Consider the following 19117-nt stretch of genomic DNA (forward strand, 5'->3'; position numbering starts at 1 on the left):
CTTGCCTCACCTTGATTAGCCAGGATGGCTCCTCTTCGCCCCGGGGCCAATTTATTGGGGAAGAGAGTCTCCGCAGCCATTGAGACGGTGACGAAGTCACGCAGCCCGGAGAGCGGAGTTCTCCACTTACGATCTTGAATGTGTATTATAAACGATCCAAACTCCTTCTTTCTTGCTCATTGGCTACGTTTTCCACACCACACAGGTTTTTTGTACAAAGCAATTAGGACAGTTTGAATGTAAAAATTCGAGACGTTATTCCATCATATGATTCAAATCAGAATTTAAACATTGAATTAAATGAAATTTTCCACAGAACCTAAGTTTCATTCAGTCCGTTATTAATATATGTTGCAAATTACCTTGCACAGTACACACATTAACATAATAGCCACTGACGCTTCCGTGAATGACGAAAAGGCGGCGTAGGCATTTTCTCGCTTTCGCTTGGCTGGTCATTCTGCTTCAGACTACCAGATTTCACTCCCTATTTGAAGCTGAGCTCTTAGCAATGATTCTAGCTTTGCGGAAACTCCCTTTAAATGAATCCAGCGCGTTAATTCTAAGCTTCCCTTCTTGTCTGTACTGCGCTACAGCTTCACAAATTCAGCGGCTCTAAAGACGTTTCTAACATAGTTCTCCCCCAGCTAAATCTTATAAAATTATTATGGGTACCAGGGCACTGCGATTACATTTAAATGAAATGGCCGATTCATTAGCGAGAGCATCCCTGAATCGACCGATATTATCGTTCTTTCCAGTGGTGGCACAAATAACAGCGATCAGATATCGTAAATATAGAATTCGTAGAGATATCATGGAAACAATAACATCATGACTGAATTTCAGCACCTAAAATTTCCGTGGAAAATTCATTGGTGTCCATCAAGACAATCGGAAGTCATCCTTACAAAATTACGTTGCCGTGTCCCACCATTAAATTTATATTTACAAGGGCTGGTCTGGCGATATCGCCGCTGTGCCAATTCTGCCTAGTAATAGAAACCGTAGAACACTATTTTTGAATATGTCGTCGGTATAAATTACAAAGAAAAAGACTTCTTGAAATACCGCTTGCTAAATTAGGGTTAAATTTAACATCAGAATCAGTACTCACTTTCGGTGCCTCGGTATTGGGCTTTAGCCACAGGGGACGTATTTGATGCTGTTTGTGGTTTAATTCAATCAACAAAACGAATAAAATTTTAAATTCCCACTTTTACATTCTCTGAGAGATATTTCAGTTTAATTCATGGCATTAGTATTATAAATTATGCAGTTCAGAAAATTAATCTGTCTGTTGTTCTGATTACTAAATTGCACATTAACTGTAGGTTCAGAATGCATATCTAAAAGTTCCGATGCTCAATTCTTGGCCAATCCCCCGAAGTGGGTACGAGCCATGTGCTGAGGACATCATCATCATCATCATCATCATCATCATCATCATCATCATCATCATCATCATCATCATCATCATCATCGGAGAGCGAGAGATAGCGACGGACGCTTTTGAGCCAAGGCTGTTGCGTAGCTTTAACTGTTTTATAAACACCCTGACACCTAGTTTTACTTTGGGCCTTTCAAAAGTTGTAAATGGTGCGACTGTTTTGTCTAGCCTGGGTACAGCATTTGGAAAGTCTTTTTGTATACCGCGCAAGAAAGCTCAATAAGGCAGATTAAGCAAAATAATGCGCAGGCAAATGCAAGACGTCGGAGGGTAAGCTAAAGACAGTAACTATTTTTCTATACTTCATCGCATATTGTGTGGTACAAAAAGTGTTGCTAATTGTTATGGTGTCACTATAGCCCCAACGCTCCTGTTTAAGCTTAGGCAGGCTTGTGTGGGCGTCGACATTCTATAAATGATCTCAACTTTTGTAAAGTGCCCCCACAAGCGTAGTATACATAATTTCGCTGTAGTGCGCAATAGTTCACATTCGGCAGAGCGGACAATGCTTAAATGATCACCTCAGAGAACACAAGAATAGCATTTTAACTAACGCGCAGCCTCATTTACCAGCTCATCGTAGCACGTATTGCATGTGAGTTCCACTTTTTTTTATGAACAGACGCTCCTACTTAGCACTACTAAACAGTAAGCCACAGGCTTGTGATAGAGGCCTATTACATTGCAGGCAGTAACGTGTGCATTAGCCAGGCTTGCGTGAGGCTCTCGGACAAAGATGTGCAATATCTGTCTGGGCGTTCACTGTAATCCGATTTGAACTATATTACCATATGGCATTAGGAGATTATAGTGCAATAAATGTTCTTATTTTCCGACTGTTATTCTGACATGCGTATACATATACCACTTGATGAGCGCTCGTCCAGTGTTTTATCTTGTCTCTGCTGCCTTTTCGCGCTCTTAAGTTCCAGTGCGTCAGTAGTAGAGTACACTGATAAGTTTTGATGAATGTTAAGCACACAAGATGGGTTTAACTTTCGTCAAACATGCGAAGCAGTGCGCCTGTAACTCGCTGATTTCAAAACTCGAAAGGGTGGAGGAATGCGGGGGGGGGGGGGGGGGGGGGGTCATTCAGGCTACTTTGTTACCATGCGACACCGTATCACACGTTTTAGTATAACGAAAGCGAAAGCACGGATCATGTTTTATTGGTTTCGTGCAAACCTGTAGTTGGCAGAATTCCCCCGGCTATGTTTCCCACGCCAGCACGCCGATTGAAGATGCGTATAATTGACGAAACCGTATTTTAAATATGTTGCTGGGAAATGTCGCGTAAACTTGCCATATAACGTTTTCGTCACTTGCTAATTTTTTTTACAAAATCTGTAATTAATTCTCACGCACTTACCTCGAAATACTTATTTGTCGTAGTAATGCCCTTCTCCTACCCCTCGCTGCTCTTTTCGCTAAGTGTGATTTCAGTAGCATTTGCACACTCTTAAAATTTAAAAGATCACGTCAGTTACTAACGAAAAGCTAGTAACCGCATGTCTCAAAGTTAACTATGATTCTACTGAGGTCAGTTATAATGGTGCTGGTAGTTGCATTATCACCCAAATGGCGGTGGTTTTAATTCTCTACGAATTCTACATTGACAGCACGCCATCCAGAGCAGTAAATTAAAAATGAGCTAATTGCAATTGATTAGTACATTTAATGGCAACAACCAAAGAATTTCTGGCGGATGCTCTACTCGACTGTGAACAATATCCAGTTGGTTGTCGCCACGTAGAATGGCAGGACTTTTTTGAAAACGCAATGCATGGCATCTGGGACATCCTGTATAGCCATAACCTTTAGAGCACATGCTGTACAGGGTTGGACATACATATTTGGATAAATGAACAAAAATATGAACTTATATTTGTATGACGTGTAGTCTGCTCATAAGTGTGATCAAACGCGGTACATAACATTAATTGAAGATAATGATATGAACTATAGTTTATCTAAAAATCACTTTAGGACAGCCACTACAACGCATAAGAGACCACAGGTGACGTGGTATACGACCTCTTCCTAACTGGGCTGTGAAACCTACTAACTGCTTAACAAGGCAGCACTTTAAGTTTGAGCTATTGGCAGTAGTAAACAGCTGGTAAAGTGGTAGTAGCAATAGGCGGTAAACTGAGTGACTGCAACCCGTTACTGCATTTTTACTACCATTGAATACGATCAGCATTCGTTGCCTACTTCAGGCGCTTTGAATCTATCTATCTATCTATCTATCTATCTATCTATCTATCTATCTATCTATCTATCTATCTATCTATCTATCTATCTATCTATCTATCTATCTATCTATCTATCTATCTACCTCTTATGGCCGACCCAGTGGCCAAAATTGTCCACCAGCTTCGCCCACTACTTATGTGCTCGCGGCAGCGATGCCGTCGTGGTCGTTCCATGGTAGTCATTGAAGCTTCGTCATCTGACTCTCGTCACGCAGTCGTAGTCCTGCCTTCTACGCCGATGCAGTGTCCCAAGTTGTCTTATAGCTTGGGTCACCAGACATGTGCTCGTGGCCGTGATGCCATTGTGGTCGTTGCGTTGTCGGCTTTCCACATTTGTTATCTTAGTCTCGCCATGCCGTTGCCGTCACGCCATCGTCGTTACACAGTCGCCATAGATTCGTTTTGCTAACGTCATCGTGAAGCCGTCGTGGTCGTTTCACCGTAGTCATTAAATGATTCGTTATTTGACGCTTCGTCACGCAGTCGTCGTCACGTCTTCTGCGCGAACTGAGCGTTCCGTGTTATCTAACAGCCTAGGCAACTAGGTATGCGCTCGTGGAGTGATGCCATCGTGGTCGTTGAATTGTCGTGTTTTCAAGTTTGTCATCCGACTCCCGTCATGCCTATGTCCTCATGCATTCTTTGTCATAGTGTCGTCGTCACTGCTCCTACACCGACCCAGTGACCTAAGTTGGCTAATATAGCTGGGGCCATTAAGTGGGTGTTCGTAGCTGTAGTGCTCTCCTGGCCATTGCGTGGCCCTAATTCCAAGTTTCTCATCCAACTTTAATCATGCCGTCATCACCAGGTCATCGTGGTGATACAGTTTTCATGAATGCGTTGTCACACTGACGCCGCGAGGCCATTGTGGTCGTTTCATGGTGGTCGTTAAGGCTTCATCTTCTGACTCTCGTCATGCAGTCGTCACGCCGTCTATTCCGACCCATGGACCCAAGTTGTTTAATAGCTTACTCCACTAGAATATTCTGATGATCATGATGCCATCGTGGTAGTTGCATTGTCATCATTTTATTTTTTCTAATCCGAATCTTGTAATGCCGTCGCTATCACGTCATCTACAGTCGTCATAATTTCGTTGTCATACTACCGCCGTGAGGCTGTCATGGTCATTTCATCGTCGTCACTCCAATTTCCCCATGCCGTCATCGTTACTCTATCGTCGTCACACACTCGTCGTGATACAGTTTTCGTGATACAGTAGGCGTTACACACTCGCGGTCATCCCATTGGCCTCATGCTATTGTCATACGATCACTGTCATTGCGTCGTCGCCACACAGTCGTTGTCATGCATCCGTTGTCATACTTTCGTCATACTATGCCGTTGCCGTCATACCAACGTCATCACAAAGCCGTTGGCGTGCCGTTGTCGGCATGGCGTCGTAGTCACGCTGTCGTTTTACCATCGTTATCACTTCAGACACGTCGTCCTATTGACTTCGTGCCGTCATAGTCATATCACCTTTGTCGTTTCATTGACGCCGTTCCTTCTTCGGCGTTCTATCATAATCATGTTGTCCTTCAATCGTTATTATGCCACTGTTGTCATACCATCTTCGTTTCAGAATCTTCATGTGGTTTTTTGGTCATGCCGTCGTCGGCAGATTGCCTTTGACATCATATCATTGTACCTGCGTCGTCATGCTCATGGGTGACCTTTGCAAGTGAGTGTCATATCAAAGTGGGCCGACAACGCACATAGTGTGGGCCATATATGTCGAAGCAACAAAATCTCATAATGACCATTGTACATCATATGTAGTGGATGCAACGCAAGTCTCAGAATGGCCACTACCGAGCTTAAATAAACGTGACTGGAGCAATACCGTAGTTCACTACATTGATTGCATGATAATCGCATTACCGTCGACAGTTGTCAGGAGATGGGCTCTGCCGTAACAATTTTTTTTGCGGGGAGTGTAGGTATACTAGGGTTAAATGTTGCGAAACTCGTAAACACATAACGCTCTTAAGAGCGCAATTCGGATAAGCAATTCATTGCAAAGGTCCCAATAAACTTACATTGAGGTTTCCCTGAAAATCACCCATAACTTGTCCCTATTTCAACCGAATACAAACAATGTTCCTTGTTTGGTTCACCGAGGCCTTCGGGAAAATGTAACGCGAACCTTGTACGACGTATGAAAATAGGAAGAAAAGGACGGTTGAATACCTATTTGCAAATCTCCAAATTAAGCTATGAATGCTGAAGTTTCGTCATACATTCTACTAAAAAAATCCAACAGTTTGCACCGCATGTGAAGTTTCTGTCATGTACACTTTTTTAGTACCCTGGGGAACATTGCGGATTGCGTCCTAATGTCCGTCTGGAACGCTTGAAAAAGTAACTTTCTGAAATTAAACTAATCAACCTACACGCTATCATGAACGTGATCCTGTCTATGTCGTAGCGCTGTTTAGTTTGAGGGCGTAGGTTCACTTCCGGTCACGGTGGCCGCCTTCCTATGTGCGTGGAATGCAAACACGCCCGTATACCGTGCATTGCGTGCACAGTAATGATACCAGCTGCTCAAAACTACCCACGCATCTTTCTCTCTCTCTCTCTACTATGGCCTGCCTCCTAATCAGATCCTGCTTCTGGCGCGGAAAGCCACATAATTTATCATTAATTTCCTACACCCAAGAAATGTATAAACAACGGGCCTCGCATTGTTAACCGGGGAGACTATTATGAACAGCTGCGTGCTTTGTATAACGCATGCAAACAGGGAGAAAATGAGCGCACCATACTTATTCTCAAAGCACCTGTTAACCCTCCACACTTCAAGCTTTTATTGCACATCACAAACAGCTGGCCCATCTTTAATCCAAATGTGAAATTTCTCCCCTGTTTGATCCTTCCTGTCCAGTGAGGCAAGCTTTAAGGTGTTCCATAATATAACGCCTTTAAGCAGTCTAAAAACGAGGGTTTACCATTTTCAGTCAGACTACTAGTTACCTTACATACATCAAGATTTACCAACGTATCATCCTATGCATTTATCAGATTTCCTCAGATATAAACTTCCTAAGTGTAATAAAATCCCGCGCCGGCTGCCCTTTCTTCACATGGACTCTTGGACAGCGCCGCGACTTCGCCTCTCCTATAGTGACTGTAACACAAACATACCCGCGGTCTCGCAACTCCGGCAAGCGACCTGGCCGAGGCCGCTGGTGGCCCGTTCTTCTATGACTCAAATAGTCAAGCGCTTTTACAGGGAGCAGATGTGCGCTTTTTTTTTCTCTTGCAAGTCTACCAGGTGCCTTTCCGCAGACCTCTTTCGGGAAGAGCAAGTGTGCCTGTGCTCTTCGACGCGTGGCGTGCGCCTGGTTGATCGTGGTATATTCGCCGTGACTGACGCCAGGAAATCTCATTGAGTTTTATATGTCAACGGCCGCCCTGGTCTAGTTATTTTAGTTATTTTAGCATTCCTTGCCTACTTTCAGCCGTTTTGAGCCAATCTATCTATCTATCTATTTATCTATCTGTCTATCTATCTATCTATCTATCTATGTATCTATCTATCTATCTATCTATCTATCTATCCTCCTACGCCGACCCAGTGGACCTTAGTCTACTAGCTTGGGTCCTAGGTATGTGCCCACAGTCATAATGCCATCGTGGGAGTTCCATCGTCGTTATTCTTACCTCTCGCCATGTCGTCATCATCGTCACGCCATCTTCGTCATACAATCTTCGTGATACAGTCGTCGTCACCCTATCGTTTACACGCACTCTGTCGTCATCCCATTGTCATCGTATCGTTGTCACGCCATCATCGTCATTGTGTCATCGTCATGCAGTCGTTGTCAAACAGTCCGCGTCATGTCTTTGTTGTCATGCCGCCAACGTTACGCTATCATTATTTCAATTTTTTAAAGGATAGGATAGCTTATTTTGACAGAAGATTTAAAAGTTACAATGTAGCATACAATGTATGACCACTGGAATCAGCTAAAACACGTCTGCCAAGGAATGAACTTACAAGCCGACTTGATGCCCCCTGACTGGACTTCATCCCTCTATGCTGCACACAGAAACCAACAGCCACGCGGGTATTCTACTTAAATACATATTATATACATATATCTTGCGCTAGCTGATTCCGCCTGGAAATTTCCCAACTTCATCATCCCACCTAGTTTTCTACCGTATTCGACTGCGCTTCCCTTCTCTTGGTATCCATTCAGTAACTCTTATGGTCCACCGGTTATCCGTCCTACGCCGTACATGGCCTGCCCAGCTCCATTTTTTCCTCTTAATGTCAATTAGAATATCGGCTATCCCCGTTTGCTCTTTGATCCACACCGCTCTCTTCCTGTGTCTTCACGTTAGGCCTAACACTGTTCGTTCCATCGCTCTTTGTGCGGTCCTTAACTTTTTCTCGAGAGTTTTTGTGAACCTCCAAGTTTCTGCCCCACATGTTAGCACCGCCGGAACGCAATGATTGTGCACTTTTCTTTTCAACGCCGTTGATCCTCACTCCTAAGCCTGCTCTAGTAAGAAAGTAGTATTGCAACTTGAAAGAAGCCAAGGGAAGCCACGACGAAGAAGCGAATGCGCGAGCTCGTGACGAACGTGCATGGGAGCTCGGGCCCTTCGGAACGAAAACGGCTGAGCTAGCGCTGCCAGGCTAGCCAGGGCGTGTACGGGTTCGACCTGAGGCACAAAACGGACCGAGCCAGTGCTACCAGACCAGCCGGGACGAGACTGGCGTGTCCCACGGTGAACCTGTGTTCCGGCTAGAGCTGAGATGCGGACCAGGCTGAGCGGGTCGGTGCTGTTCCTGCGGTGAACGAGCGTTCGGAGCCCAGCGGTACCAGATGGCTTTGTTCGGGAGTGCGAAGTTCGGGCGAGCCACGTGAGAGGGTCCTGCACAACCGCCTGCTGGGGTCGTGGCCACGGTGCCGCGTTGCTGACCTCGTGGGCCTGTCGTGCTCTCGCGCGAGCAGTTCACTTTCTCGTGCGCTGGCCGCCTTTACGAGTTCTTCGTACAAACAAGCACACGCATTGTGATAGCTCGCGTGAGTCGTGGACTGCGTGGACACTATATAGACATTGTACAGTATCTTGTAGCTCTTCCTAAGTGTAATTGTTTCCGTCTGTCGTCGATAAATGTTTGTCCTGTCTATGACTTTGCTACCTGTATCTGAGTCCCTGGGCCCACGAACCACCACAATTGGCGAGCTTGCCAGGATGGCTTATTAACATCCAAAGCCATTACTCAGATACGGAGCTGGGTCATGGAAAAGGAAAAACTTTTTGCACTCGACCAAGAGCTAGGGCTTCAGAATGCTGAACTCAGAGATGGGTAGGGCGAGAGTGCGTGCAAGCTCGCGACGAGCGCGCTAAGGAACACGAGGTCGTGAAGGAAAACGCAGAGCGACAACAGAGACTTTTAAAGCAGCAACAGAAAGTTCAAAAACAGGAGCTGAAGATCCTAGAGCTGAAGCTTCGACTTCAGGAAAATACGAACGAACAGGTCACAGTCTACTGAGGCTGATGAACCAGGAGGATCTCGCATTAACACCACAGGTGTATGGGATGTATGCAGTCCTCATAAACTGATACCTCCCTTCAATGAGGCACGCGACGACCTCGACGCGTACCTGCAGCGGTTCGAACGAGTCGCGACGTGTGAAGGGTGGCCCCGTGAAAAGTGGGCTCTTTCACTGAGTCTATGCATGACCGGAGAGGCACTAACCGTGATAGGCCGGTTAGATCCGACAGCTGCGCTGAATTATGACCAGCTAAGAGCGGCGTTACTGCAGCGGTTCCGGTACACCGCGGAAGGTTATCGGGAGAAATTTCGGCAAGCCAAGCCAGATGACAACGAGTCAGGCCTGCAGTTGGCTGCTAGACTTTCCGGCTATTTTGACCATTGGCTAGAAATGGGCAAGACGGAGAAAAGCTATTCTAGCTTGAGAGAATTAATAATAAGCGAGCAGTTTATGAAAGGCTGTTCTCGTTCTCCAGCACTCAGAATATTTCTCAAGGAAAGAAACTGCAAGACGCTGAGTTCGCTGTGTGAGACCGCTGACAGCTTTATGGAAGCGCAGGCGCTCTCCAACCTCGGTAAAGAACGTATTCCCAAGGAAACAGGGCCATCAACGTGGAAGGCGGAGCCGGCGAGGAAAACAGAGAAGACCACTAGCCGTTGTTTCTTGTGTGACAAGAAAGGTCATAGAGCAGCTGACTGCTGGTCGCGGACCCGAAGAGGTTTTCCAGTGCATGACCGAAATGACATGTTGCCTCTAAGCCGTGATAAGTCATCTACCGAAAGAGTAGACAAGAAGGAATCATCATGTATTGTCTCTGTAGACAAAACAGATGCAAGCTCAACAGGCAACGAGGGCTACGTAGTTCTTCAAGATGGAGAGAAGATTCCCGTCGTGAACACTACGGTGGGCCGAGGCGTTACAGCTGGTGGAAACGGGAACTTGCCCGTTGCCAAAGGGTTTCTGGAAAATAGCCCAGTTAGAGTGCTACGGGACACCGGCTGTAATACGGTTGTCGTGCGAAAAGCCTTAGTTCCTAAGGAGAAATTTACTGGAACAACAATCCCAGTGTATTTACTGGATCATAGTGTGCGGTACCTCCCGGAAGCCAAAGTCCCTTTACGGAGCCCGTTTTTTTGTAGGTGAGGCACTTGTGAAATGCATGGAAGACCCAATGTATGACGTGATTTTGGGAAACATCAAAGGCGCGGCATTACCGGATACGTTACCTCTCGATGAGCCACAACTTCACTTCAATGCTCGCATGAAGATCGAGCAAGGACAGAGAATTAACATCATGAAAGATGATCGTGATACCGGGGCGCAGAGAGTATCCGGTGATCGTACAGCGACCCAAGCAAAACCCAAGGAGTTGCTACAAGATGACGCGTTAAAAACGATTGCCGAACAAGAGGTAACATACGGAGGGGCAGCGGGCACAAATGACATGGAAGACACAACCTTATCTGCGATGTCACTACCTGCTTTCCTTGTAGGAAGGGAGGCGCTTAAAAAATATCAGGCGGACGATAAAACGCTCCGAAATTGTTTCGAGGCTGTGGGCAAGAAAATCGTGTCGAACCATCGGGAAACGGTGTTCTTCCTTCGTGACGGGATGCTATTCCGGAAACACAACTTGCCTTGTCAGAAGGAACTGGAGCAACTCGTGGTGCCACAACAACTGCGAGAAATAGTACTGAAATTAGCACATGAAGGCATCCTAGCCGGTCACCAGGGCATCACGAAAACAATAAGCAGGGTAACTGGAGACTTCTACTGGCCCGTTGTCCAGTCCGACACAAAGCGGTTCGTGAAGTCTTGTGACGTATGCCAACGGACGGTTCCTCGTCACCTGGTGGGACGCGCTCCCTTGGGCACCATGCCTATCATCGACATACCCTTCAAGAGAGTTGGTATCGACATCATCGGTCCATTGTCCCCAACCTCTGACAAAGGGAATCGTTATATACTGACTATGGTAGATTTTGCAACGCGATACCCCGACGCAGTTGCACTACCCACAATTGAATCGAGGCAGGTTGCAGAGGGCCTCCTAGAAATGTTCTCCCGCGTTGGCATACCAAGGGAGATCATCAGTGATCGCGGCTCTTCTTTCATGTCGACAGTTATGCAAGAATTTAGTCTAGTACTGTCGTTGAAGCAACTGCCTAGGACACCCTACCATCCGATGGCTAATGGTCTGGTCGAGCGCTTTAATGGCACATTAAAACGCATGATAGGGCGCATGTGTCAAGAGCTTCCAAAAAGCAGGGACCGCTACCTTGGGCCATTACTGTTCGCCTATAGAGAGCTTCCGCAAAGTAGCACTGCGTTCTATCCATTTGAGCTACTATATGGCCGACATGTTCGAGGGCCCATGGCTGTTCTCAAGGAGCTATGGACAAGCGCTCGCCTGGACGAAGAGACAAAGACGACATATACCCACATGATGGAGCTTCGGAGACGTCTCGAACGCACATGTGCACTTGCACACGAAGAACTAGAGAAGGCGGTAAAGCTACAGAAAGGCTATTATGGCAAGAAGGCGAGGAAGCGAGAACTCTTTCCAGGTGACCGGGTGCTAGTATTATTGCCAGCCGAAAAGAACAAACTGGTGCTCTCTTGGAAAGGCCCATTTCCAATTATCGAGAAACGTAGTGAACTCGATTACCTCGTCAGCATTGGAAATAAGGTCACGCTCTTTCATATAAATATGGTAAAGAAATATGAAGAGCGCGAGCCACTAAGCCAACAGATGGTCGCAGGCACTATCAAAGCTCAGCCGACTGATATTGCAACAAACCTGGATTATACCAGTGACGTACCACATGTAACACCAGGAAAGACGCAGCCTGTGCTGAAATTCACAAACTTGCACAAGCCATTTGTTTTACACACAGATGCGTCTTCACGAAGCTTAGGGGCAGGACGGCTCCAGGAACATGAAGGTCGTCTGCACCGAGTGTCTTATACAAACCGGAATGTAAGCCGGTGTGAACAATGTCGGCGCAGACTATAGTCGCGCGGCATTTACTGAACATTTGTGACGCATTGCCGTTGTACACACACTGGTTTATTCTTTTTTAAGTGATCGGTGGTGTGGTGATTCGTCCATTGTAATGTGTTGTTAGTTTGTGTTGGAACTTTTATTCCACGTCCAGGAACTGTTAGATATGTGTATACAACGTACTGAAGTTGGGGGAAGTGTAGTAAGAAAGTAGTATTGCAACGTGGACGAAGCCAAAGGAAGCCACGACGAAGAAGCGAATGCGCGAGCTCGTGACGAACGTGCATGGGAGCTCGGGCCCTTCGGAACGAAAACGGCTGAGCTAGCGCTGCCAGGCTAGCGAGGGCGTGTACGGGTTCGACCTGAGGCACAAAACGGACCGAGCCGGTGCTACCAGACCAGCCGGGACGAGACTGGCGTGTCCCACGGTGAACCTGTGTTCCGGCTAGAGCTGAGATGCGGACCAGGCTGAGCGGGTCGGTGCTGTTCCTGCGGTGAACGAGCATTCGAGCTCAGCGGTACCAGATGGCCTTAGTCGGGAGTGCGAAGCTCGGGCGAGCCACGTGAGAAGGTCCGGCACAACCGCCTGCTGGGATCGTGGCCACGGTGCCGCATTGCTGACCGCGTGGGCCTGTCGTGCTGTCGCGCGAGCAGTTAACCTTCTCGTGCGCTGGCCGCCTGTACGAGTTCTTCGTACAAACAACGCTGCGTCTGCAAGCGCCGACGCCCCCGCCATCGTCATCAGTATTGTGAGTGACCATCTTACGAAATGGCCGAAGGACACGCACTGTGATAGCTCGCTTGAGTCGTGGACTGCGTGGACACTATATAGACATTGTACAGTATCTTGTAGCTCTTCCTAAGTGTAATTGTTTCCGTCTGTCGTCGATGAATGTTTGTCCTGTCTATGACTTTGCTTCCTGTATCTGAGTCCCTGGCCCACGAACCACCACACCTGCCCAGCCTAAGCGCTGGAATACTTCTTCTAAGCAAGCAGTGAATAGTATTGGAGAGATTGTGTCTCCTTGCCTGACCCTTTTCTTGAAAATTAATTTTCTACTTTTCTTGTGGAGAACCAAGGTAGCTGTGGAATCCTTGTAGATATTTGCCAAGATACTCACGTATGCCTCCTCTATTCCTAGATTACCCAATGCCTGTATGGCAGCTGGTATCTGTACTGAATCAAATGCTTTTTCATAATCTATGAAAGCTATGTACACTGCAGATTTTTCTATTACTTGATTTGTGACATGGATATGATCCATCGTAGAATATCCCTTCCTGAAGCCAGCCTGTTCTCTTGGTTGGCTGAAGTCAAGTGTTGCCCTGATTGTATATTAAATTACCTTGGTGATATTTTATACAATACTGAAAGCAAGCTAATGGTCTACAATTCTTCAATTCTTTAACGTCTCCCTTCTTATGGGTGAGTATAATGTTGGCATTCTTCCAGCTCTCTGTTGCAATTGAAGTCGTGAGTAATTGCGTATAAAGGGTTGCAATCTTTTCAAGCATGATATCTCCTCCATCTTTGATTAAATCGACTGTTAATCCATCTTCTTCAGCAGCTTTTCCCCTGGTCATGTCTTGCAAGGCCCTTCTAACTTCATCGCGACTTATAGAAGGAGCCTCTGTATCCTGTTCATCACTACTTCCAATGAAAGTAGCTTGGCTGCTCTGGGTACTGTACAGGTTAGTATAGAATTCTTCCGGTGCTTTTACTACGTCATCGAAATTGCTGATTATATTACCCTGCTTATCTTTCAGTGCATAAATCTTGCCTTATCCTGTGCCAAGTTTTCTCCTCACTCATTTCATGCTGCGTCCATATTTCACTGCTTCGTCAATCTTTGCCACGTTATAATTTCGAATATCCCTTACTTTCTTCTTGTTGATCAGTTTTGACAGTTCAGCGAATTCCATCTGATCTCTCGAGTTTGGCACTTTCATGTTTTGTCACATGGGAGAGCTTACCTACAGGTTGCTTGGGGTCTTGCCTCCCACTTCAGTTCTGCTTCTGAGATGAGCCTAGTTACGGTTACTATCATTACTTCTATGTGGTCTTCATCTTCCCGTTCTAAAGCTGAATATTTGTTTGCGAGCACCGGCCTGAATTGGTCTGCTTTTACCCTTACTGCGTCTAGGTTGGCCTGTTCCTTCTTGACTAATTTTACTCTTTCTCTCTTCAAATTGAGAGAAATCCTAACCTATGGTGACTGCACTTCACGCTACCTAACACTTCTACATCCTGCACTATGCTGGGATCGGCAGAAAGTATGAAATCTATTTCAGTCCTTGTTTCTCCATTAGGGCTTTTCCAGGTCCACTTCCTGTTGCTGCGCTTCCTGAAGATGGTATTCATTATTCGGATTCTATTTTTCCCGCAAATTCTACCAACATCTCTGCTCTAGCGTTCCTAGAATCGATGCCGTAGTTGCCAGCTGCTTGCTCACCAGCCTGCTTTTCCCCCACTCTTGAATAGAAGTCGCCCGTGACTAGAGCATACTGATTTTGCACCTTTCTTGTTGCTATTTCAGTATCTTCATAAAACTGTTCCATTTCTTCATCTTCGTGACTGGAGGTTGGGGCGTAGTCTTGTACTACCATCGTTCTATGCGTCCTATTTAGTTTTATTATGACGCTGCTACCCTCTCATTATTGCTGTAGAATTTATGAATGGTGCCCGCTATGTCCTTATGGATTAGAAATCCTACTCCGAATTCTCTCTTATCTGGAGGACCTCTGTAGCAGAGAGCGTGGTCGTTACTCAGCACTGTATAAGCCTCACCAGTTCTTCTAACTTCAGTAAGGGCAATTATATCCCAGGTAATGCCTGATAATTCCTTAAATAGCCCTGCTGGCTAGCCTCACTCGAAGGGGGCGCGTGCTGAACGTTGCCAGGTTCTGATTGCATGCAATGGCGGCCTGTTCAGACCCAGAGATTCTTAGCAATCTCGGCAGCGTCGCAGGTCTGACCGCCGCCTTGGTCAGGCGCTGCGCAGCGCAGCGGCTGGGGAATGAGGGCCATATGAGTTAATTGTAGAAGTCATGACGGAGGTAGTGGCCGAATACTGCACCAGGGAGGCCCATTCCTGTTCTGGTGAGGGAGTGACTTTGTTGAAGCTTTAGTGGGCTTTCCTAATTTGGTTGCACCTCCTCTCGGCAATATTTGTTTGCTGGTGTCAGGCGCCACTCCATGCCCGAAAATACACTTAAAGTGCCTAAAGCAGCCAGTCGCGGGGCAGTTTTTCGTGCATTCGCGGGTTTCTTTCACGCTCGGAAAAACACTTTTAACACGATAGCGTTAAACATGTTTCATCCTAGGGGATCGGCCCACGCATTTCTCTCCACGCGCCGTGATACAGACGTAAGCCGGACAGGATACCCCCCCCCCTTCCCCTCCCCTTTGGGAACGCATGCGGTGGATGCATACGGAGGCTAGCGGAAAACAGCTTCGCTGTAATACTTAGGGGGCGAAAGGATAGGCGTCCGTCCCCGTGTCCGACTCCTTTAAACGTTTGCACCTTACATGCAAAATGACGCAGCGCCTACTATATCCCAATCCGTTAGGCAAACAAAGGACTCGCTTGCCATCCATAACACGTAATTAGATCTGGTGAACTGAGGACTGAGAACCCTGAAATTTGTACTAAAGTGGCTGACTCCTGTGTCTACAGGGGGATTGATGGTTTGCCGTGGCTGAGGCCTAAGACTAAGTATTGTCATGCACAATATGCTCACGTGGACCAAGCTCAATCGTAACGTTTCAGATACCAGTACCTTAAGAAAGATTAGGTAACTTCATTGCTTGAGTATACCTGCATCGCGCAGAGCTGCATTCGCTTATGCGATGTCTTTGTTTAAATTGTCTTCTACATTAGGCATGCCATATATGCCTCGAAGAAAATATGAATCAAATCAAACGGGTATTTTTTACATAGATTGGCATGTAGAAGCCTTTACTATTTGGGACAAACCCTGTTCATGGCGTATGCTTTTTTGTTATTATCCTACATTCTCTCGCAGTATTCAGCTCGAGACCGTTACTGGCACTGTTTACTGATTTAACAAATTGCTGGGCATGACATGTGCATGCTGGACTTAATGTGTCTGCACCCTAATTTAATAGGCAGTAAACATATGGGGCAGAAACTTGGAGATTAACAAAGAAGCTCGAGAACAAGTTAAGGACCGCACAAAGAGCAATGGAACGAAAAATCTTGGGACTAACGTTAAGAGACAGGAAGAGAACAAACGGGGATAGCCGATATTCTAGTTGACATTAAGTGCTAGTGCTAGTGCTGCTGCTAGTGCTGCTGCTAGTGCTGCTGCTGCTGCTGCTGCTGCTGCTGCTGCTGCTGCTGCTGCTGCTGCTGCTGCTGCTGCTGCTGCTGCTGCTGCTGCTGCTGCTGCTGCTGCTGCTGCTGCTGCTGCTGCTGCTGCTGCTGCTGCTGCTGCTGCTGCTGCTGCTGCTGCTGCTGCTGCTGCTGCTGCTGCTGCTGCTGCTGCTGCTGCTGCTGCTGCTGCTGCTGCTGCTGCTGCTGCTGCTGCTGCTGCTGCTGCTGCTGCTGCTGCTGCTGCTGCTGCTGCTGCTGCTGCTGCTGCTGCTGCTGCTGCTGCTGCTGCTGCTGCTGCTGCTGCTGCTGCTGCTGCTGCTGCTGCTGCTGCTGCTGCTGCTGCTGCTGCTGCTGCTGCTGCTGCTGCTGCTGCTGCTGCTGCTGCTGCTGCTGCTGCTGCTGCTGCTGCTGCTGCTGCTGCTGCTGCTGCTGCTGCTGCTGCTGCTGCTGCTGCTGCTGCTGCTGCTGCTGCTGCTGCTGCTGCTGCTGCTGCTGCTGCTGCTGCTGCTGCTGCTGCTGCTGCTGCTGCTGCTGCTGCTGCTGCTGCTGCTGCTGCTGCTGCTGCTGCTGCTGCTGCTGCTGCTGCTGCTGCTGCTGCTGCTGCTGCTGATGATGATGATGATGATGATGATGATGATGATGATGATGATGATGATGATGATGAAACGCTTAGCGGTTCACACAGGGCCAGAAACTTCGGCGCGCTTTATTTATTTCTTCTACTCATAACCTCTCTCTAAAGAGGCTTAATTCTACGCTAGCTGCTGTCCACATTAGTTAATCATCAGTAAAACGTTTGATGTCGAAGTTGTCTGTTTTTTCGTGCAGCTGCTTAGTCTGGACGAAGAGCTCGTCATGGTGGGCGTGTCAACCTCGATATTTGACCAAAAGGCTTTCAAATGCTTTATGTCCCAGCGGGTTGAACCTGTTTATTACAACTTCCACCGCCTGGTGACTTACCAAAAATTAGTAGCGGTAAGTACATATGCGCCTTTTTAAAACTATTTCTTCAGGTTTTATTTCAGGCTGGATTAAATCTGCTCGTTGAAGGCTGTCTTTGAGCCCCTTGAAAATCCGTGCTGCGTACAGAACACTACGGAGAAAAACAGTCCACTCTATCTGTTGTTTCTGTGAGCTGCTGCCTTGCTCAAGTTGATCAGACAGGAACCCGATTGCCAACTTTACTGAATTTGGTTTCACTGAGCTGTAACGGCCGACTCTCTGGGCTGGGAACTCAATGTTCTATACACAATCCATGGCACTCACACATATGCTATGTCCTACGTTTTCGGGTAAAACCCTATATTAATTCCCTATTTTTTTCACCCTGAAGCAAATTTCCTAAAATTGCATTAAACCCAATTTCTCCCCGCAGTTTGTCCTTTCTTAATTGATAAAAGCTGCTGCAATTCTTAGAATTGTCTACTAAAGCGTAAGCATTGTTTGGCTCGGCTGTGACTTCTTTTTTGCTTAGTTTTGCTTATTTGCCTTTTCTAGCTTACGCACGTCTACCCATGGCCTTTCTGGTGGCAAAGAATGCTTACACTTTAGTAGACAATCGTCACAATTTCTGGCCCCATCCTATCCTTTCATTGCAATTTTACCAATTGGGCCGGAATCTTGGGCAAGACCGTGCCTCCCCGGAGCTGAGCGGCGGTAAGTGAACACTAGCGGGCGCACTGGCGCAGGAGGCGTTGCGTGAGGGTAGAGTGCATCGCCGCGAGGGCATGTCACCCTCGCTGTCGATCTCGCAAGTCTCTATTATGCGTGTGTTCCTTGTCCACACAAGCTCTCGCCTGCGTTCTGACTGCTCCTCGGTAAGGCCCAATGAAAATGCGCCAAGCGTCTCAACGCGCTCGCTTGCCCGCGAGGTGTACATAACTCGAAGGATGCTCGGCAGCGTTCAATTGGACATTAGGCCACTCCAAAACCTCAATTAGGCCCGCCAACAAATTGCAGTTGACCACGTTCAAATTGAACGTTGGCCCACCCCAAAATTTAAGTTGGGCCAGCTTAAAATTTCAAGTTGGCCCACTCCCTAATTTAGCCCTGCAGGGGCGTCTGCGTCAGCAGGCATGTGGTGTGTGATGACACCACGGACCCGAGCACACGAGGGTTGGACCCTACCGCGCGTGGTCGCTGGCTGGTCGCCTTTTCCTATCCCCCTTTCCAAACTTTTTCTTTTCTATATGCCTTGTCTGCTGTCCTGTCTGCTCCTCTCTTCTGTTACTTCTACATTTTCGTAGGTGGCTTGGATTAACCTTGTGTATGTGCCCTCTCTTGGGTATTTTATATTTGGTTATAGCAGCAATGCACGGCTGGCGTCTGCAGCCTTACACGTTACATGCTGCAGCATCCCCTAGTTGGGCTCCATGGTGGGTGGCCGCCATTGCCGCCGAAATAAACCGAACTAACATGGGAACACCTGCATTTCCCCGTTGACTTGATCGTCACCCTCACAAGAGGGGACGCACCAATGAAATATTAAACCTATTCAGACCGAAATAAATTTTTCCCCCGATTCCAAGTTGTGCACAGTGAGAAAACTG

At 47.1% G+C, this 19117-nt stretch overlaps 1 protein-coding gene across 1 annotated transcript in view; it reads left to right on the forward strand.

Annotated features, from left to right (window-relative positions):
* Positions 1-19117, forward strand: part of LOC119458263 (uncharacterized) — a 77551-nt gene that overhangs the window by 24193 nt on the left and 34241 nt on the right. Inside the window, exon 5 of the mRNA XM_037720093.2 lies at positions 17397-17543. Coding sequence (XP_037576021.2) covers positions 17397-17543 — 147 coding nt within the window. The remainder of the gene's footprint in view (positions 1-17396; positions 17544-19117) is intronic.

This window comes from Dermacentor silvarum, chromosome 7 (genome assembly GCF_013339745.2).
Source record: "Dermacentor silvarum isolate Dsil-2018 chromosome 7, BIME_Dsil_1.4, whole genome shotgun sequence".
In the NCBI taxonomy this organism is placed as follows: Eukaryota; Metazoa; Arthropoda; class Arachnida; order Ixodida; family Ixodidae; genus Dermacentor; species Dermacentor silvarum.